The 21,202-nt window shown below is 56.9% G+C and overlaps 1 protein-coding gene across 1 annotated transcript; it reads left to right on the forward strand.

The window, feature by feature from the left end:
* The first annotated feature begins 5,611 nt into the window (after positions 1-5,611).
* LOC141976410 (neuroglobin-like) lies at positions 5,612-19,758 on the forward strand. The gene is made up of 5 exons (XM_074937401.1): positions 5,612-5,844; positions 15,451-15,558; positions 16,567-16,687; positions 17,521-17,601; positions 18,410-19,758. The coding sequence occupies exons 1-5, from the start codon at positions 5,612-5,614 to the stop codon at positions 18,533-18,535; spliced, it is 669 nt and encodes a 222-aa protein (XP_074793502.1). The 3' UTR covers positions 18,536-19,758.
* Positions 19,759-21,202: the final 1,444 nt, after the last annotated feature.

Genomic DNA, 21,202 nt, shown 5'->3' on the forward strand with positions numbered 1-21,202 from the left:
GCAGGCCCTCATTGGAATAACTGTCCCCAGCACATCTCCTTAGCCAAGCTTTCTCAGATGGGGAAACTGAGGCCCAGGAGAACGTGGCTGCCCCACAATGAGCTGGTGGTAGCGGTGGGATTAGAATCCAGGAGTTCTGGCTCCCAGCTCAACCCAGTAGGCCACTCTCCCTGCCGCAGCCAGAAAGAGACCCCAGGTGTCCTGGTTCTGATACAGCCTTGCTCTAGACCCCACTCCCCTCTCAGAGCCAGGGAGAGAACCCAGGAGTCCTGATTCCCAGCCCCCCACTTAAGTGTCCTTCCTTCATTATGACAGACCAAGGAGCCCCAGAGCCAGGGGCCGCCTCCTGTGAGCACTTGGCAAAAACTCACCCCAACAAGGAATTTGAGTGGGGACCATTAAGCAAACATCCACTCCTCCCCGTCCCCTGTCAGTCCCTCCCCCCATCATCCCACCTCCCCATACACCCAGCCTCCCCTGCCCCTCTTGTTCGCCCCCTGCTCTCTCTGCCCCCTAACACTCCCCTCTCCACACACTCCCTCCCCATACATAGCCTCCCTGCCCCCACACCCCTCCCCTCTCCTGCTCCCCCTCCCCTCATAATCCATGCCCTTTTCTGCCCCCTCCCCTCCCTACGTAACCCCTCCCTTCCCCCATACATATCCACGCCCCCCTCTCCTGCTCCCCCTCCTGTCAAAGCCACTCTCTTTTCTGCCCCCTCCCTACACAAACTTTCCCCTCCCCCATACATATCCTCCCCTCTCCCTGCCCCCCTCCCCTCACAACCCCCTCCCTTTTCTGTCCCCTACACAACCCCTCCCTTCCCCATACATATCCTCCCCTCTCCCTGCCCCCACACTCCTCCCCCTCCCTTCCCCCACACCCCTCCCCTCTCCTGCTCCCCCTCCCCAGCTGCTCATAGCCCTGACTCACAACCAAGCAGATCAAACCCAGAGCTGGCTGCAGCTGCAGCCGGGCGGCCTTTGCGGTGGCTCCCGGGATGACCCTGGCCTGACGCTCTTCCTCTTGCCTTCAGACGGGCTGGAGACATGAAGGGGCTGGAAATGGATGCACAGAACCCCCCCAACACACACACACACACCCCTGCACTAGATTCCCCCACCCCACCCCTTTCTGGCTCGCTGTGTCCCCCAGCTGCTACCGGCTGGGCTTGGGAAGGAACAGGGGCTTGGGGGGGGCGGGGGCATGTTTTCCTTGGGAGCTGGGTTCAAACTGGGGCCAGCCACGGCGCAGCTGGGCTCCAATGAGCTGAATGAGAGACCCTGGACTCCTGGGTTCTATCCCGGGCTCTGGAAAGGGCGTGGGGTCTAGTGGCTGGAGCAGGCCAGTCTGGGAGTCAGGACGCCTGGGTTCTATCCCGGGCTCTGGAAAGGGCGTGGGGTCTAGTGGTTGGAGCAGGGTGGTCTGGGAGTCAGGACGCCTGGGTTCTATCCCGGGCTCTGGAAAAGGAGCAGCGAAATAGCATTCAGGACTCCTGGGTTCCTTTTCCCAGCTCTGGGAAGAGCAGAGGGCCTGTGGTTGCAGGCTTCGGCTGTGGGAGGCAGAATGCCCAGTGCAGGAGTTGTGACCGTGGCCTGGAGAGGACTCCCGTAGCACACCAACCTTTCAAAGCGTCTGGATCTTAAACTTTCCCCTTTTACAAATAACTTGCCCCAAGTCCCAGTGCTGGGAACAGAACCCAGGTGCCCGGCAGACCCAGCTCGAATCCGCTCTGCCTTTCAGGCTGGATTTGTCACATATATGTGTCTCTCTCTAACCATTGTGTGACATTTCCCTTCCAGAGCTGGGGTGGGAGCTCCTGGCGCTTGATTGCCACCTGCCTGCGGCTGCCTGGCAAATAGCTACATCACCCCACTGGCGAAGCATGTATTAACCCCCTCTCCCCTGGCAATTTCTCCTGGCACTCCAGTCGGAGCAGCTTGGGGTGGGGGGGGATCTGAGAACCCAGCATTCAAAGTCTGCAGGGGGGATCGGATGGCTGCATAGCCTAGAATTTGTTTGCCGTGGTCCCCGGCAGAAGGAGGTCTCCCCTCACCCACCTCGCCTCTGGCACAGAATTCGTTAGGCCCACTTTTCTTTTTAGAAACAGATGTATTTAATTAACAGCATTGGGGGAGGGTGGGAGAAGACCCTGTAAAACAGGCTCTGGAGTTTAAAAAAAAATAACCCCAGATCTGGGGTGACCCCCCCCACCCCAAGATCTGTCGCCAGCTGGGGCCTGCTGGTCTGCCGCGAGGCGGGGTGGGAAGAAGGCTGCAAGGCGGGCAGGCCGCGCGCCAGAGAGCATACCGACCTTTGGGAACTGGACGCAGATGGCAGGAGATAAGTTTGAAGAAATCCAGGCCGAGCTGGAATTCCCCCGAGCCCGCGTGGGGGAGGCCGGCCGGCAGACGGAGATTCTCCAGGGGAGGGCAGCCTGCGTGTTAGCAGGTTTGTGACAGCCTTGGCAGGCCCTTGGCTGGGTCCCACGCTGGGGCAGGTATCCCAGAATGCAGTGCAGCGGGGTGGGGGGCCAGTAGGAAGATTGGTTTAGCAGTTGCTGGACGGGGCGGGGGGCATTAAACTCCGGGTTTCAGCAGCTCTGGGTCCAAGTCCCAGCATCCTGTTGGACTTTGGGCAAGTCACTGTCTGCGACTCAGTTTCCCCATCCATACAATGGGGCAGTGCAGTACAGTGGCTAGGGCACTGGAGGAGGAGGAGGCAGGATACCTGGGTTCTATTCCTGGCTCTGCTGCTGGGGGATAAGTTCCCCCCCAACTGTTCTGTGCCTCAGTTTCCCCGCCTGTAAAACAGACACAATACTTCCCAGGAGTGCTCAGGTACTATGACCTGGAAAAAATACCCAGAATTCTCTGCTCCCTGGCATCATTAGCAGCAAGGGGTGTGTGCGTGTCTGCAGATTTTCCCAGCATGCAGCAAGGTAGGGGTGGAGAAGGGCCCACAGAGAGTGACTCTAGCAGATGGAACGTGCAAGGAGCTGCTTATTTGCACCTAGCTGTGCACTGGAGGAGGGGGCAGGTTATGGGCTAGGCCCCCCCGCCTCTGAGTCATACCAGCAAGGGGACAACCCTCTCCCAGGGCATGGGGGGGCAGGGAGGGTGTCAAGAACTATGGCAGGGGGTGCAGACCGCATGGATCTACCTCAGGAGAATGGGGCAGATTCAGAGCACGTGAGGCCAGCTAGAGGGGCCCCCATCCAATGCAAAGTGCCCGTGACTCATGCACCCCAGCCCCTGTGGCCCCCCCAGCCCCTCTGCCCCCCCTCCAGCCACGTCACACTGTGGGAGCTGCCCAGCCGTCCACTGGGCCCCTCCCGACGCAAGGTACAGATCCTGATTTCAAGTCAGACAGGGGTAAACGGGCACGGAATGAATCTGGATGTGTTTAACACTGACTCCTACTGTTCAAGAAGCATCAATTGAAATGAACGAATATGCCCAGGGCCTCATTGTTTTTTGGGCACTTCCCGCCCCCCCAAAAAAGGGATGTCATGGATCCATCGCTGATCCCAGGGCTTGGCAGTTGTCATGGCGCTTCTGACGCCTGCCAGATGCAGCTGTGGGACTGATTAACTCCCTCCTGCTGGAGTCAGTGGGCAACATGCTCAGGGCCCACTGAGGGCACAAGCAGCCCCGGGCCAAAATTCCCCCTGTGCCGGGGATCTACTCTGGCCGGTGTGGAGCTGGTGTCAGGGCTCCCTGCTTGAGTCGGAACTGGGGACCTGGCTGGAGCGCTCTGCACGGTGGCTTTTCTCTCCCCCCAGGGGGCAGAGCATAAATTAGAGCAACCCCGAGGCTGCTCTAATATTCACCTCAGGCCAGACCTGGAATGTAGGGAGTGCAAAGCAGAGCTCAAAAGCCACCTGTCCCCAAGTGCTGGGCTGGGGAAGCTGGGAATAGGGGCCCCTGAGCACAGCACATGCTCAGCAGCATAATAATAATTCAAGACGCCTCCCTCCAGTACAGCAAGCCCAGCTCAGGTGATCTCCTCCGGGACAAACATCCAGCTTGATCTGACCCCAATGCACAGGGATTCCTTGTGCCGGCAAAGACCCAAACCATATCCATTTGCTGGGAGCCCCTGGGACCTGCATGAACTAAGTTGGATGGCCCTTGGCCTGGTTCCTATTGGACAAGTGTCTGCCCTATCCATCCCAGCTGGCCCTGGTTGGCCCAGGCCAAGGCCAGACGGGACCATTACATCATCAGTCTGACCTCCAGGCTGTTAAACTTTGCCCAGCTCCCCACATACGCAGCCCGATCATCACTTGCACTGGACTATCCAGCCTGTCTTGCAGCAAGGCGTCTGGAGACAGCCGCTTCCTTTGGCCGTTTGTTCCCAGGGTTAGTCCCCCTGGCTGTGAAAAAGCAGGGCCTTATTTCCAGTCGGAATATGTCCAGCTTCAACTTCCAGCCAGTGATTTCTGTTCTGCCTGTCTCTGGTCAACGCAAGAGCCCCTTTAAAGCTCGGGACGCTCGCCCAGTCGACGCTGTGACCAAGTAACCAGGGCCATATACGCTGTTAAACCAGGTCACCTCTTGATCGTCCTTGTCATAAGCCAGCGGGAGCTCCCTTAAAATCTCTCTCGCGCATGAGGATTTTCTTCCGCTCTTGAATCATTTTTGTGGCTCTTCTCTGCACCCACCCCAATTTGCCAACAGGAGTGTTTGAATGCGCCCCCCCCCCCCGTCCCCACCCCAGAACTGGGCACAGCGTCCCAGGCTCGGTCTCGCCGACACCGCCTCGCTCCTGGTCCAGACAATACTGAGTCCTGCCAGGAGTGCAGGGGACTGGACTAGAGACCTCTCGAGGTCCCTTCCAGTCCTGTGTGTCTCTGGACTATTTCTATGCGGCTCCATAGAAGCCGGGTCCCGAGAGCTTGTTACCAGCTGCAGGCCCAGGACAGCGAACGTTTGGCTGGGGGGGCTCTTTGGAAAGCCACCCCCCCCCCCCACCACCAGCATGTGCACTGAGTAGGAGACCTGACACTCCCATTCATTATGTTTCGACCAGGGCTGAATCTGTGTAGTCTAGGACCCTGGAGAGCCTGGACTATTCAGCTCTGTACAAATATGATCCACCTGCACGCGTGAGCCTCAAACACGCCGCTGGCCTCTTTCACCATCTCCAGCAGCCTCCTCCTGGTCGCCCAGGGCAGGGGGGAGGGGGGCTTTCAGGGTAGGTGGACACTGCTGGCTGCATCAGGGGGTCCCCGTTATCGGGGCGTTGGCTGGGAGCGTTTGGAGGTTCAGGGCCGGCTCCTCAGGGGGTGTAAATCGCCGGTAGTCAGCCAACTTGGAAGGAGCTAGTTTACGCCAGCTGTCCCTCAGGCTGAAGGTCTGTTTCCCTTTAGATCGTTAGCTAGTTCCTGGTGCTTTGAGCGATGAGCTCTGCGCTGGGGTATACTCTCTGGGGCTTCCGTCCCAGGGAAGGTACTAAGGTTTAAATTCAGTCCAGCTGCAGTTCCCTAACTCATTTGTTGTATCTCTGTCTGTCTAGCTGGTTTGGAAGATCCAGGAATAGAACCCAGGAGTCCGGCCCCCCGGTCCCCTGAAGCTCTGCTGGGGGTGGGTTTTATTCCCCTCTCGAGATGGGGTGCGCTCTGTCGGGTTCCAGGATCTCCCCGGGGAAAACCATTCCAGAGTCCAAGCGGTGCCCGTCAGCGGAAAGCCAAGCGGCGTCGAAAGCGGGACCGGAGCACGGCAGCGACGGGCCGGGGGCAGTTCCCTTTCCGCTGGTGGACGCGCAGAAGGAGCGGATCCAGGAGTCCTGGCGGATCCTGCACGACAATATCGCCCGGGTTGGCATCATCGTCTTTATCAGGTGAGCGAAGCTGCCGGCTCGCTGGCTGTTCGGGCACAGAGGCTGTCTGCGATCCAGACGCCTGGTCTGTGTCATCCCCACTCCCCTCCCTGGTCCCTGTCCTGGAGTCTGGCTTGCTCTGGGGTGCACGGGGATATTGCTGGGGGTGGACAGTTTTTGCCACCAAAGAAAATCCTCCGACTGGTTTGGTTTGTAAGCAGCCGATGGGAGTTTCTTGGCTTTAAAAAGTTCCATGTTTCTAGCAAAGCAGAGCCCAAAATGCAAGTGTGTTCAGAGCTGGCGTCTGGTCTAGCTCGCGGGTGTTCAAGGGGAACCCATGGGCCCAGACCCCCAACTGATGTCAGCCGGCACCGCTCCTTTGACTCCGGTGGAGCGTTGGCCCATTCACACCAGCTGGGGGATCTGACCCCGATGGGGCCGTAGCTGTTTACGCCGGCTGCGGATCTGGTCTAGTGACTCTGCTGGAACGCTGCTGTGTGGCCATGGGGCCGGTTTGGAGCTAGCCTTCGAGGTCAGCCACTGATCTGTGAGGAGGAAGCCCAGGGAAACCGACCCCTGCACATGTCTTTGGGTCTTGCTCTTAACGGCAAATTGTTTCTTTGCACCTGTGTTTATTCCTACATTTCACATTTGGGTGGTTAGAATACAGGCACTGTCGGTTTTGATTCCTGGGTTCTTTCCCAGCTCTGGGAGGGGAGCCAGGACTCCTGGGTTCTATCCCAGCTCTGGGAAGGGAGTGGGGTCTAATGATTGGGGGCTGGGAGCCAGGACTCCTGGGTTCTATCCCAGCTCTGGGAGGGGAGCCAGGACTCCTGGGTTCTATCCCAGCTCTGGGAAGGGGGTGGGGTCTAGTGGTTATAGTGGGGGGGTTGGGTGCCAGGACTCCTGGGTCCTATTCCCAGCTTTGGGATGGGAAGGACCGGTGTCTAGTGATTACAGCAGAGGGGGCACTGGGTTCCAGGACTCCTGGGTTCTATACTTAGTTCTGGGAGGGGAGTGGGGTTGAGCATTACCCCAGGGGAGAACAGGACACCTGGGTTCCATTCCCAGTTCCGACACTGACTTACCGTGTGACCCTGGGCAATTCTCTCCCTGGGCAGCAGTTTACGATTGTAATACACTCAAGCAAATAATTGTCGGTCAGCACACTTGTGGGGCTCTCTCTGAATTAATAACCTTCACGATTACTGGGGGGCTTCTCATCCCATGCTCTCAAAGCCCTTCCCGAAGGAAGGGTCAGTATCCTTATTGCCTTCCTAACAGAAGGGGGGAACTGAGGCACAGAGCGGGAGCTGCCCAAAGTTAGTGACAGGGTTCAGAACAGAAACCAGGAGTCCTGACTCCCAGGCCCCACCCCCATTGCTCCAGCCACAAGACCAAATACCCTTATAAGACATGGAAAGAGAACCCAAAAATTCTTATGCCTAGCCCTGCTACTCTAACCACTCCTCCCCCAGAAAGAACCCAGGAGTCCTGCCTCCCAGGCCCCTTGGCTCTAACCACTAGACCCCACTCCCCTCCCAGAGCGGGGAGAGAACCCAGGAGTCCTGCCTAGTCCCCACCCTGCTCTGGCCCCGGCCCCGATCCGCCCCTATTGGCCTTGTGGGGGCAGAGAATAGCCACAGAGCAGTGGGCTTTGGTCGTACCAGACGGCTTGGCTGGGGCAGTGCTGAGCCTGCTCCGGCTTAGCGCTTGTGTCTCTCTGACCTGCCGGTAGCCGGGCGCTGAGCTGCGGGGTGGGGAAGAGCAAACTGCTTTGCTCTAGTTCTTGCTGAGGTGGAGAAACTGTCCAGAGATCAGACCCCTTTGGGGTCACTAGGTGGCAACTGACCAGGACCTGCTGATTCGTTTGGCTGGATCAAGCATTGGAGGGGGGAGGCCAGAGGGGACAGCTGGATACTTAGCACTGGGGAAGTCTGTCCCGCAGCCCGCCAGCCTCCACTCATCCACAGAGCAGACACAGCCTGGGCGGCCGGGGGGCATGCGCCCACCCCGGCCCCCGTGCCTCAGGGCCAGCCCGTTAAAGGCACTTTCCCCAGGAGTCAGCGAGTTGCCGCAGCGTCGCCAGCGCTAAGGCCCCCCAAATCACCAGAGTGGCTTAAACCGCCCCCCCCACCCCGCCCCGAGATTTGAAAGGAGAGAACAGACTCTGGGTTCTCCATCGCGGCGTTCCCTAGCTTTTCACTGCCTCCGTGAGGAACGCACGTCATTTCTGTTTAAAACGAGAGCCAAGGGTCTCCCGAAATCCCCTGCCTCCCGCAGCTGGGACTTTGGGGAAAGACCCCAAATATCGTGAGACTCCTGACGAAATCACAAGCGTTGGTGATGCAGATGTTGGCTGAATTCCCTGGGGGGCAGAGAATAGCCACAGTGCAGGGCACCCCAGCTATATCCCTGATCCACCCCCAATGAGCCCTGGGGGCAGAGAACAGTCGCAGGGCAGGGCTCTCTGGTCACAGGAGGCTGTACGCCAGCTCCACACCAGCTGGGGAAGACCCCCGCCATGGGGAGATTCTCAGGGGGCTGTTCGGGCGGCCAGAGAGGGACAAAGGGCTCTTGAGCGTGATGGAGAGGCAGGCCAAGAGGAGCTGGGGCAGAGAAACGCGCCTCTCCCAGGCTACGTTCATCCACCAGGAAGGGCGAAGAGGCACCAGCAGGGTTTAACTTTCCCTGGGCAGGCTGATCCGTAACCCCCACCCCTTGGCTGTTTATCTGGGAACTCCGGCCCCTCGTGTGGGGAAGGCTCCTCTCCCATGGCACCGGAGCCCATCCTGTGTTCCATATGGCATCAATTACTCCAATTACCCGGCTGCAGGTCTCCTGGCTAATCCAATAGGGGAAACAGCAAATTGATTGGAAACACGGCAAGCCTGTCCGATCGCATCAGCTGCCTAATGAGGGTCATTAAGGCCTGCGGGGAAATGAAGGCTCCAGTTAGAGCTGGAGCTGGATCTCAGCACCCCTTAACTTTGGCCTCATGCCCCTTATAGATTCATTAGGAGGAGGCTGCTTCTGCTGCACTGGTGGGCCACGAAGAAGGCGATCTTCTCCTTGGTGTTGCCTGGCTTGATGACGTACTAGGTGTCCAGCAGCACCCGGCCCTCCTCCCCCTGGCTGGGGTTGGGGGAGACCACATTGCACTGCGCAGACCCCGGCCGAGATCAGAGCCCCGTCGCGCCGGGCACTGCCCAGACCCCAACCGAGATCTGGGCTTCATCGTGCCAGGTGCTGCCCAGACCCCAGCCAAGATCAGGGCCCCGTCATGCCGGGTGCTGCCCTAAAGAGCTCACAATCTAAATACCCAAAAGTTGGGAGGGGAAACTGAGGCACGGAGATGGAAAAGGACTGGCCCCCAGTCACCCAACAGATCAGTGGCAAAGCCAGGAATAGAAGCCAGTTGTCCTGTGCCCCTGGCTAGTGCTCTATCGCGATCCCTAGTAAGACAGGATGCACCTGGCAGGCAGGATTGTAGGGGAGAGCCCTTCCCACAGCATGCACAGGGCCAGCGTTATGGGTAAAAGGCCTGTGTTTGCCTGACAACCACATGGCTTATGAACCCTGACATCCCAGTCCTCTGCTCTCGCCGGCCAGTCGCTCAAAGAACTCAGCAGCCGAAGGATTTCAGCCCCTTTTCTTCATGGCCTCAGGTGCACTTCTTTCCAAGTCACTGGTTCCGCGCCCTAGCTTGCCCCATCCAGCAGGATCTCAGAGGACTTTACAATGGAGCTCAGTGGCATTATCCCCATTGGACAGATGGGGACACTGAGTCACGAGGCAGGGGAAGGGTCTCCCTAGCCCCAGCCTTGTGCTCAATCCACGAGGCCACACTGATTTCTGTTCTACTCCCAGCAGGTTTCACTCCCCAGGCCTTGGCATCTCAGGCCAGCCTCCTTCCATCCTTCCGCTGGGGGTTTCCTCCTCTAGCCTTCCCCGGCCTTCTCCCCCTATAGGGCTGCATTCCCAGGCTAACCGTGCTTGGTCCTAGCTACTGCCCGAACTCAGGCAGACCTGGCTCTGCGTGCTCACCTTCCCCCAAGCGCCCCTCCTCCCCTCCAACTGGAGAGGTGGGCTGAGGCTGGCACAGGACGCAGCTGGCTCCCCCGCTTAAAGGGCCAGGCCCCCCCAGGGTGGGATTCTGAAGTGTGACGAAGCAGGAGCCCTGACACGACAACCGCCTTCCGCTCCGTCTTAGCAACCGAATTCTGCATCAACACAGCAGCCCCCCCCACACCCCCCACCTCCAGCCCCATTGCATCGCCAGCAATAAACCACAGCGCAATCAGCTGTGCAGAAAGGGCACCGCTCAGGCGATCACCCACTTCTGTGGCACCCCCAGGTGCCGGGGCTCCAATTAACTTTCCTTCCCAGCGGGCAGCCCCGCGGATCCCGGTGGAAGCTGGGGGGGTGAGGTGGCGGGGTGATTTAATCCCTGCGGCTTTTCCTCCTCTCCTTCGTTGGGCTGCTTTGCATAAAGGTTCATAATTAACCAGCACCAAGCCCCCCCCACCCCCCCCAGGCTCAGCTGCCCTCACAAATAAACTAAAGTGTAGGCCGTTGATCCACCAGCTGGTGCGTCAGGACTGTACTGCCCACCGCTGGACTGAATCGGTCAAACTATGTGTCATAAACCCCTCTACTGCTCCAAGTCAGTGAGGATTTTCCACTTCTGGGCTTGTGGAGCGTGCAGAGCCGAGTTCTATAGCCCAGCACCTCTCTGCCGTTTTAGGGACTTGCCACGTCTCGCAGAGGCCAAGGAGTTAGCCCCAGGCAAGGAATTGCCCATGATTCCCTTTCACTGAACTTGCTCAGAGCATAATCACAGACCATTAGACTGGGCATGGCATAGGGGGCCTTAAATCCAGGCATCTCAAAGCACTTCACAAACAGTGGAAGGAAATCTCACAGACCCCAGGACGTGACCACTAGCCTGCTTTTACTGATGGGGAAACTGAGGCACAGATTGGTGAAAGAGCTTGCCCACAGTCACACAGCGAGCCTAGGGCACAGCTGGGGAGAGGACCCAGGAGTCCTGACACTCACAGGGAGTCCAGGCCACAGCTGGGGATGGGACCCAGGAGTCCTGATGCTCAGTGAATGAGTCTGGGGCACAGCTGCGACCTGGACCCAGGAGCCCTAATGCTTACAGGGAGTCTGGGCCACAGCTGGGGAGGGGACCCAGGAGTCCGGTCCTCTACACTAAATGACGGTTCCATGCACAGCAAATCCACTTCCAAACATCAGAAACCCGATCTGAACCTTTCCCTCAAATTTTCAGAGTGCTGTTTTTATTTATTGGATTTTTGGAGGGTTACGAAAGTTTGACCATTGGTTTATGCACTGCAATGGGCCATGGTGGCTGCCAGGGGAGAGTGCCCCTTACCGAGCCCTCCACCTTGCTCCCTGCAGCACAGTGCCCCAACTGTGTGGGGAGAGTGCCCCCTACTGAACCCCCTCAGCCCCCCGCTTCTCACAGCACAGCGCCCCCTAACATCAAGCATCACTTCTTCTGAGGTCCTGAAGGAAGTGGGAGGAAGGCAGACTGCTTGAAAGTCCCCAGGGAAAGATAAAAGGGGTAAGATAAAATTAGGGGTGGTGTCATGGTGGGGGTCCACTTCAGACCACCAAATCAGGAAGAGACGGTGGATGAGGGATTTCTAGGACAAATAACAGAAATATCCAAAAGACAAGACCTGGTCGTAATGGGGGACTTTAATTATCCAGGCATCTGTTGGAAAAGAAACATGGCCAAACCCAACATTTCCAATCTGTTCTTGGGGCCCTGATCTCGGTCACTGGAAGGAACCCCTTTCCGACTTGAGTCTGACCAGCAGGGAGGAATTGGTAGCGAATCTGAAGGTGGAAGGCGATTTGGGTGAAAGTGATCATGAAATGAGAGATTTCCTGATTCAAAGGAAAGGAAGAAGTGGAAGAAGCAGAATGGACTTTGAAAAAGCAGGTTTCAGAGGGGCAGCTGTGTTAGTCTGTATCAGCAAAAACAACGAGGAGTCCTTGTGGCACCTTAGAGACTAACACATTGATTTGGGCATAAGCTTTCATGGGCTACAACCCACTTCATCAGATGCATGGCCTACTGTATTTTCCACTCCATGCATCTGATGAAGTGAGTTATAGCCCACAAAAGCTTATGCCCAAATAAATGTGTTAGTCTTTAAGGTGCCACAAGGACTCCTCGTTGTTTTTGAAAAAGCAAACTTTAACAAACGCAGAGAGCGAGTAGGTAATGTCCCGTGGGGAGAACATTAAGGGACAAAGGAATTCCAGTGAGCTGGCGGTCTCTCAAGGAAACAATATTAAAGGCATAACTGCCAACCATCCTGATGGGAAGGAAAGATAAGAATAAGGAGAGGCCAATATGGCTCTTTGATGTCCTGAAAATCAAAGAGGAAGCCTGGAAAAAGTGGACACGTGGATGAATTCATTGCTAAGGAGGAGAACAGCAGAATAGGGACAAACATGCAGGGAACAAATCGGAAAGGCAACGAAATGAGTTAAACCTTGCAAGGGACATGAAAGGCCATAAGAAGAGGTTGTTTAAATACATTAAGAGGAAGAAGAAGGCAAGTGTAGGTCCCCTACTTAGCAGGGAAGGCGGCTGAGGTGTTTAATGCCTATTTTGCTTCAGTCTTCACTAATGGTGGCCAGAGACTCTATATGATTAATATTACCAACTAGGGGAAGGAACGCAAGCCACACTAGGGAAAGAACTGGTTAAGGACTATTTAAAGAAGTTGGATGTATTCAAGTCCCTGATGAAATTCACCGGAGGGGACTTAAGGGACTATCTGAAGCAATCTCAGAACTATTAGTGATTATCTTTGAGAACTTCTGGTGGACGGGAGAAGTCCCAGAGGACTGGAGAAGGGCAAACAGAGTACTAAAAAAGGGGTCCAAATAGGACCAGGGGAATTACAGACCAGCCAGCCTAACTCTGATACCCAGAAAGATACTGGAGCAAATTATTAAAAAATCAATTCATAAGCACCTAGAGTATAATGGGGTGATAAGGAATAGCCAGCCTGGCTTTGTCAAAAACAAATCATCCCAAAACAACCTAATTTCCTTCTTTGACCGGGTTGCTGACCAAGTGGATGTGGGGGAAGCTGTAGCCGGGATATAGCTTGATTTGACTAAGGCTATTGACACAGTCCCACATGATGGTGTCATAAGCAAATTAGGGAAATGTGGCCTAGATGAAATCACTGTATGGTGGTCGCACAACTGATTGAAAGGCCAAACTCAAAGAGGAGTTATCAATGGTTCACTGTCAGATTGGGAGGCGTATGTAGTGGGGTCCTGCAGGGGTCAGTCCTGGGCCCGGTACCGGTCAATGTTTTCCTCAATTACCTGGATAATGGAGTGGAGAGTGCGCTTATAAAATCTGTGGATGCAACTGAGCTGGGAGGGGTTGTTAGCATTGTGGAGGGCAGGATTAGAGTTCAAAACTACCAGGACAAATTGGAGAATTGGTCTGAAATGAACATGATGAAATTCAATAAAGACACGTGCAAAGTATGTCACTTAGGAAGGAAAAATCAAATGCAAAATGGAGAACAACCGGCTAGGGGGTTGTACTGCCGAAAAGGATCTGGTCGTTCGACTAGATCACAATCTGAATATGAGTCAACAATGTGATGCAGTTGCAAAAAAGGCTAGTAACATTCTGGGTGTGTTAACAGGAGTGTCGTACGTAAAACACGGGAGGTCATTGTCCTGCTCTACTCGGCACTGGGAAGGCCTCAGCTGGAGCGCAGTGTCCAGTTCTGGGCGCCACACTTTAGGAGAGATGTGGGCAAATTGGAGAGAGGCCAGAGGAGAGCCACAAAAAGGATCCAAGGTTTAGCAAACCTGCCCTAGAAGGAGAGGTTAAAAAAGGTGGGCAGGTTTAGTCTGGAGCAAAGCAGACTGAGGGGGGGCCTGAGAACAGTCGTCTGATACGTTACGGGTGTTGTAAAGAGGACGAGGATCAGCTGTTCTCCATGTCCGCTGAAGGCAGGACAAGAAGCAATGGGTGTAATCCACCGCAAGGGACATTTAGTTGAGATATTAGGAGCAACTCTCTAACTCTCCGGGGAGCGACGCTCCGGAGCAGGCTCCCAAAGGAGGTTGTGGGATCCCCGTCACTGGAGCTTTTTCAGAACTGGACGGACAAACCCCGGTCGGGGCTGGTCTAGGTTTACTTGGTCCGGCCCCAGCACAGGGGGCTGGACCTGACGACCTCCGGAGGTCCCTTCCGGCCGGACCTTTCTCTGATACTGATCAGCCCAGACCCTGCTTAGCCTGCAAAAGCCAACAAGCCTCGCAGCCGGTGGCACCACTGGCTGGAATTTGCTGCTGCCTTCCACTGGGCACAAGTGCGCTGAACCTGGTCTCCTCCCCCTCCGTGCCGCATGGGGTGAGGGGCTGACAGATGGCTCTCCCCAGAGCTCCCCTGTGCAGAACAATCGTTCTCCCAGAGCACTATATTTAGTACGGATGCTTGCAGAGCGTCCACCCAAGCTGTTCGTTCAGAGCGTTAGCCCAGCTGAACATTTGTTTCTCTTGGGCTCGGCAAAGACAGGAGACTTCTTATCCAGTCTGTCTACGTTAGGGTTAGTGGATTATGGTCGCACCCACAGGCCGCATCTCAGATCAGGGCCCCGTAGCGCTGGGCGCTGCCCAGACACACAGGGACCAAGATTGGGGCCCTGTCACACCGGACGCGGCCCAGACACACAGTGACTGAGATCGGGACCCCGTCACGCCGGGCGCGGCCCAGACACACAGGGACCGAGTTCGGGGCCCCGTCGCGCCGGGCGCTGCCTAGACATACAGTGGCTGAGATCAGGACCCCGTTGCGCTGGGCGCTGCCCAGACACACAGTGACTGAGATCAGGACCCCGTTGCGCTGGGCGCTGCCCAGACACACAGTGACCCAGATCAGGGCCCCATCGTGCCAGGTGCTGCACACACACACACAGTAACTGAGGTCTGGGCACTGCCTGGCACAGTGGGGCCCCGGCCTTGCTTGGCACCTCTCGACATGACAGTAATATGGGTGACGAATGATAAAAGGGATTTCCAGAATCTCACCAAACCCTGTGAAAAGGTGTGTGGTCTGAACCCTGAGAATTGGCCCAGGAGCCAGGACTCCTGTGTTCCACTCCTGGCTCTGGGAGGGGAGTGAGGTCTAGTGGTTACAGCAGGGGGGGCTGGGAGCCAGGACGCCTGGGTTCCACTCCTGGCTCTGTGGGGGGGGGGAAGTGGGGTCCAGTGGTTGGGGGGGGGGCAGAGAGCCAGGACTCCTGGGTTCCATTCCTGGAAGGGGAGGGCTGCTCTGCCAGTTACAGAGGGGCACTGAGTCAGGATTCCTGGGTTCTCTCCTGGTCCCTACCGAGGTCAAGTCACTTCCCATGTTGCCGTCTACGCAGGCAGGTGGACGGCTCCCACCTTTGCAATGTGCTGTGGGGCGGGGAGGGGCAGTATACACGGCAGAGTGTTGTTTTGGCACCACCCCTAGGGGTCGCCCAGCTGCCCTGTGGTACAAAAAGACCCAGTTAACCGGCTAGCACCCGATCCCCCTAAGTCTGCCTCCCCTCCCCCGCTCAGGTTATTCGAGACCCACCCCGAGTGCAAAGACGTCTTCTTCCTCTTCCGGGACATCGACGACCTGCAGCAGCTCAAGATGAACAAGGAGCTGCGAGCCCATGGCCTGAGGTGGGTCCCTGGGGGGGGTGCCATGGAACCCGCTACCACGCCAGGCCCGAGCTCCTGGGTCCATGAGGGCGCGGCGTGGCCCTTGAGTCACAAGGCTAATGCAAGTGGCTGAGTGATAGGAATCAGGACTCCTGGGTTCTATTCCAGGATCGCCGAGGGGAGGAAAGTGGGATCTAGTGGTTAGAGCTGGAGAGAGGCTGGGAACCAGGACTCCTGGGTTTGTTCCTGGATCTGGGTGGGGGAGAAGCATCTCACCTCCCCATGCTGGCTAACGTGGGAAGGGGAGCTGCTCCCCAAAACGAGGCTGGGCTCTCCCACCAGACCCGGCTTTGAAAGGTAAAGTAATCAAGCTATGGAAATGGGAGTGGTCCGAGACGGGGAGGGTCAGGGCTGGAGTCAGTCCCATAAGGAGTACCCAACCATGGTATGGGGTGGTGGGCATGGGAAGAAGGTTGGAGAGGAGCCAGGGGGAGCTTTGGGGGGGCTGGGAGCAGAACTGTGGGGGGCTGGGGGGAGATTTGGGTGGGGGCTGGGAGGGGGAGCTGGTTAGTCAGTTAATTTGCTAGACCAATATTATTATTGTCTGAAGAACAAGGCCCTGTGTCTGCAGACCAGCCCTTGTTAGCCTGTGGAACTGCCTGCCAAAGAACGTTCCTGAGCTGGGTCGACTCTGGGGAAGCTAGAGTGCCAGGGGCTTGTTTTACAGAGGTGCTGAGCACCCACAACTCACTGTGCAGCCAGTGGGATCTGCCAAGGCTTGGGGCCTCTGGACATGAGGCCTGAGGGTTCTCCATGTTCATGCACCAGGGCACTGGTGCTGGAGGGGGTCAGGAAGGAATTTCTCCCGGTGCAAGATGGGCTCCCACCTGAAGCAGCCAGCTTTGGCAGGCTAGAAGGCTGGATGTTGGCAGCGTATGGCACATCTCCCGCCTACCGCTCTGCCCCGTGGGAAGCAGGGACTAGCCACAGTGCAGTGCCGATCCAATGCTTGATTCTCCCCCACCCCAGGGTGATGTCCTTCATCGAGAAAAGCGTGGCCCGGCTGGACCAAGAGGACAAGCTGGAACAGCTGGCCTTTGAGCTTGGCAGGAGTCACTATAGATACAACGCCCCTCCCAAGTACTATGAGGTGAGCGCCCGGCTGCAGGGGAGGGGGTGGACCTCCCCATTCTGCGGGGGTCGGGGAGCTCCTGTGGGATCTGCTAACCCCCGTGGTGTTTGGAACCAGGGTCTGTGCAGGAGGGTATCCCAGAGTGCATTGCACCATGGTGGCAGGCTGGGAGCGATTTTTCCCAGCACCTTCCCGTACAAAGCAATTATCCCAGCATGCACTGGTACACACTGCATTTTTCCCAGCATGCATGAGTAGAAATATCTTTTTTCCCAGCATGCACTTGTGCAAACGGCTCTTTTCCCCCAGCATGCTCCAGTATGAACCGCTTTTCCCACAATTCACGAGGACGAACTGCTTTTCCCAGCATACTCCAGTACAAACCACTTTCTCCCCACAGTTCACCAGTTCGAACCGATTTCCCCAGCATGCACTGGTACCCACTGCTTTTTTCCCTGCCACCATGCTCCAGGGCAAATGGCGTTTCCCACCGTTCACCAGGACGAACCAATTTTCCCAATCCCAGGATACCCTGGTGCGAACTGATTTCCCCACAATCCACCGGTGCAAACTGCTTTTCCCAGCACATCCCAGTATGAACTGCTTCCCCCTTCTCCCCCCACCCCCAATTCGCCAGTATGGACTGCTTTCCCCTGCATGCATGGCTACAAACACAGCTGTGCAGCGTGATCGGCCCACCAGCTGGCTGGGCCGGGAGAGATCTGTGTTCTCGACGGCGCCCAGCCACGTCCGGACCGGTCTGTATTTGCCACAGGTCCATCTGTAGCCCGGGCAGGGAAGGGCTGCGGCTGGCGCCTCCCTCTGACCCCGCCTCGGCTCTCTGTTTCCAGTATGTGGGCATCCAGTTCATCAGCACGGTGCAGCCCATCCTCAAGGAGCGCTGGACGCCGGAAGTGGAGGAGGCCTGGCAGGTAGGGAGCAGCTCCGCAGCTGGCCCTCTCCCATGCTGCTGCTGGCAGAGCTCCCGTCCACGCCTGGGTGCGCTGGACCCCTTCATCCTTCCCCGATCCCTTTCTGTGGGGCTCCCACCGTCAGCTGCAGCCGGAGGGGAGCTAGACGAGGCCTCTTTGGGGCTTACGGGGGGGGGCTTGGCCCTCCTGGTTGGCCTAGTAATGGGTTTGGAGCCCGGTTCTCAGCAACACTCAGGCTCTTCTGGCTGCATCCAGGGGCCTTGATGTGGATTGAAATAGTCCACCCCGTACAGGCCTCCCCAGGGCCCACAAGGGGCAGATCGGGGGCGTGGCCGGAGTGCCCTGCGCTATGGCTATTCGCTGCCCCCCAGGACCCAGGGGGGACTGAACATGACTTAGAGCAGCCCTCAAGCTGCTCTAACTGGGGACTGGGCTAGGCCCTGCAGGGTGTATTCAGGGAGTGCAAAGGGGGCGAGGTTCGGCCCCCTCGCATGTACGTTTTACGATACAGATCACGCAGACAGACTGTTCTGCTCAGCCCCCGCAGCCTTGGGCTGGAGCATGCTAAGTGCGGACGGAATCTTTGGAGAATTTAGTTGCCAAACTCTAACCAGTCTCTACTGAGCATGTGCGAACTGAGATTCCCCCCCACCCCACCCCCAAAGGCTTCTAACTTAGCCAGATTTGAGTGGGATGTCACAGGGAGGGCAAAAGGCACCTCCCTGGCCCCAAGGTGACCATGCCCGAACCAGCCGCCCTGCCAGGCCTGCTTCACCCCTTGTGCGTTCTCTCTCCCCTCCCCTGGCAGAGTCTGTTCAAGTACCTGACGGCCGCGATGAAACGGGGGTACTACAAGGAAGAGGAGAAATCGGGCAGCATCCAATCCCTGGCCTTGAGGAAACCCGGGACTGGATCCATCCTGAACAGAATATAGGACCGAGAGCGGGCAGTGCCGCGGTTGGCTTGGCTTGCTGTGATATTCCCATAGGATCTCTCCGTCCCCCCTGTGCACAAGGAACTGCCCTTGCTTGTGACTTTCACTGGCTGTGATTCCAGCTGACCGGAGCACAGAGGCTGGATTTTTGCTGCTGGTCAGAGGCCCCATCTGTGCAGCCGGGGTCCCCATGGGGGTCGCTGCAGTAGGTAGAGGCAGTAAACTATCGCTGAACCCCCTCTACTGTGGGCATAGGCAGTTCTGGGTGGGCTTCCTGGAAGGGAAAAGAGGCTGAGAACAGGAGTGGGCTTTAGAGACCGGCGTGAGGGCCTTGATTTCAATATATGGACTGTTATCCGCCCGGCCCATCTAGCAGCGGCGGGGAAGGGGTTAAACATCCCCCGCGTGTGCAGGGCGGCGGTGTTAAAGGTGACTCGCGAAGGGAAATGAAATTGGGGTGTGGGCCCTCCCCCCGTTCTGCTTCTTTCCAATGGATCAAGACACCCAGAGAAATTAAACGTGGTCCGCCCCAGCCTTCTTGCGAGCTGGTAACAGTCTGCTACCGCTGCCAGCTCCGGGAGCGACTCTGTTAGCTTGAGTGGTGGAGGCCCGTGCTAGGCATAAGACCAGTGAGACGAGGTAGAGACAGCTGTACAAGGGGAGTACAAGGAAAGAATGAGACAATCTGGTCAGGTTCAAACCCGGCTGATGGCCCTGTGCTGGGTGCCGGTATAAAACTGGTGCTGGAGGAGGGCCGTGAAATCACATGGACCTCAGGGACAGGGGGCAATTGGACAGAAGTAGCCTTACCCTGTGGTTAAAGCATTGGTGGGGGATGCAGGAGATCAAGGGTCACTCCCCACCTCCGCTACAGCTTCCCTGTGTGACCTTTGGCAAGTTACGTCATCTTTCTAGGCCTGGGTCCCCCTCGGTCTGTACAATAACTGTGCCTTTGTCCGGTTAGACTGGAAGCTGTCTGGAGCAGGGGCAGTCTCCCAGGGGGCCCTGATCTCAGTTTGCAGTGGCAATAAAGCAAGCTTTTACAGGAGAAACGTTGACCTGGCAACCTACCCTGCAGGACTCGATGGAGAACTAGCCCTGGGGCTGGTCTAGGCGCAAAAATGGCACCAATTTAACTAAACCCCCCGCCCCCAAAATTCAAAGCCAACTTAGTTAAATGAGTGCAAACCCACCTCAGTGATTATTTATTATTTCATAGAATCACAGAATATCAGGGTTGGAAGGGACCTCAGGAGGTATCTAGTCCAACCCCCTGCTCAAAGCAGGACCAATCCCCAATTTTTGCCCCCCGATCCCTAAATGGCCCCCTCAAGGATTGAATTCACAGCCCTGGGTTTAGCAGGCCAATGCTCAAACCACTGAGCTATCCCTCCCTCCATTTGTACTATGGAAGCCCCTAGGAGCCCTAGCCATGGACCAGGCCCTCACTGTGCCAGGCGCTGTACATCTTTATTGCTATTGCATGTATTACGGTCGCGCCTTGGAGCCCCAGTTAATTGGGTTCCCCGGGGTATTATGGGCTTACCCTCCCTTTTTCGCCGTCATCCCTCCAACTCTCTTGCGATGCCCTTAAATAAAGCAGCAACTTCCGCGTTTGCGGGCAGACGTTTTGATTTCTGCCCCTGCCGTCTGAGAGCAACTCCTGTCAGTTTCTCACGGCAGCACCCACGGCTGGTGCTAATTCTCCTGCTTTGGGCCAGGTTCTTCCCTTCTGCTAGCGATCATCCTTGATTAACAACCCCCGCCCCCCACATCTGTCCTGGCCTCTAGGCCACGGCCAAGCAAGCAAGATTCAGCTCCTGCTTCTTGCCCGGCCTCGGCCACGTGGCCACGTCTCCCCTCGTCCTGCGATGAAACCTGGAATGTTCTGCAGTTTCGGTGCCTTGTGCGCCCGCCTTCCCAGCGTTTCCCTCCTGCTTTCTGAGCTGGTGACAAACTCCTGGAGTTTTGATTGCCGGGAGAGCGGCTTCTCTGCCCAAATTTCATTTGCAAGGCAATAGCCGACAGAATGGTTGCTGCTAATCCTCGTTTTCTGCAGGAAGCGCCTCGATTTCCCCCTCAGGCGCGCTCCTTGCAGTTTGCCTCATCCCTGGTTTTGCAAGTTGCGAGGGAAAATACGTCCACTCAGGGGCCTGAAGGCTGGGAACGGGCTGCGTCACTTCCCTGCATCACAAGAGAGCGTGCACGCTGGCCGAGTGGCTGGAAGCTCCCTTGGACTCTCACCAAGGTTTTACAGGGAGGTTGCAGGGGAGCCAGAAAAGGGATGCAGGATTCCCATATCCTAGGGTCATGCCTTAACCTAACCTCTAGAGGGTGCCGGAAGGAAGGGGGGGGGAAGGGTAGAGCATGGCTCCAGCCCATAATACTCTGGGCAACCTAGTTAACCCTATCACGACCGCTTTGCTACAGTGTAAGCGCATTTATACTGAAGTAGCTGGGTCCACGCTGGTCCACTTGAATTGGCTTGGGATCGCTAAAGCAGGCCGCCTTTCTCTACGGACCAGGCCTGAGACAGACAGAAGAGGGCACAGATCCAGTCTTGTCTATTCCTGGGCAGGTCGCCTTTCAGCGCTCCCTCTGGTCTGCACCAGGGCCTTTCTTTCTTTCTTTCTTTCTGCTGCTGTCTTGCGGACCTGGGTTCTCCAT

The sequence above is a fragment of the Natator depressus genome, chromosome 23 (genome assembly GCF_965152275.1).
Source record: "Natator depressus isolate rNatDep1 chromosome 23, rNatDep2.hap1, whole genome shotgun sequence".
Lineage (NCBI taxonomy): Eukaryota > Metazoa > Chordata > Testudines > Cheloniidae > Natator > Natator depressus.

Excerpts from the sequence above, each read along its gene's own strand:
- LOC141976410 (XM_074937401.1), top strand. The coding sequence starts at position 5,612 with ATGGGGTGCGCTCTGTCGGGTTCCAGGATCTCCCCGGGGAAAACCATT. Across the intron at positions 5,845-15,450 it reads GGCATCATCGTCTTTATCAG|GTTATTCGAGACCCACCCCG; the intron begins GTGAGCGAAGCT and ends TCCCCCGCTCAG. Across the intron at positions 15,559-16,566 it reads CTGCGAGCCCATGGCCTGAG|GGTGATGTCCTTCATCGAGA; the intron begins GTGGGTCCCTGG and ends CCCCCACCCCAG.